Genomic DNA, 214 nt, shown 5'->3' with positions numbered 1-214 from the left:
CGGTCACCAGGATAGAGGGCTGGGAACTCAGTGGGCGAGAGCAGAGCCTCCATACTGTCGGGGACGTACCAGTCAATGGTGATGTCGCTGACGGCTGGCTCAATTGCCTTCTTCAGGGACTTGATCAGCTGGAGCAGGGAGAAGAGCCAGTGTCAGGCACCACGGTAGCCCCCACGTCCCCCACAACCTCCTTCCCTGCCTGGGCATTACCTTG

General features: G+C 60.3%; 1 protein-coding gene across 1 annotated transcript in view; it reads right to left on the bottom strand.

Annotated features, from left to right (window-relative positions):
• LOC104401828 (von Willebrand factor A domain-containing protein 5B2-like) overlaps positions 1-128 on the bottom strand; it is a gene marked incomplete at its 5' end in the record, with an annotated part of 4,618 nt that extends 4,490 nt beyond the window's left edge. Inside the window, one exon of the mRNA XM_010009530.1 lies at positions 3-128. Within this exon, the coding sequence (XP_010007832.1) occupies positions 3-128 (126 nt within the window). The remainder of the gene's footprint in view (positions 1-2) is intronic.
• Positions 129-214: the final 86 nt, after the last annotated feature.

The sequence above is a fragment of the Nestor notabilis genome, unplaced genomic scaffold, assembly GCF_000696875.1.
Source record: "Nestor notabilis isolate BGI_N333 unplaced genomic scaffold, ASM69687v1 scaffold18012, whole genome shotgun sequence".
Lineage (NCBI taxonomy): Eukaryota > Metazoa > Chordata > Aves > Psittaciformes > Psittacidae > Nestor > Nestor notabilis.
Note: the sequence above shows the minus strand (reverse complement) of the source record. Positions and strands in the feature narration are given on the sequence as shown.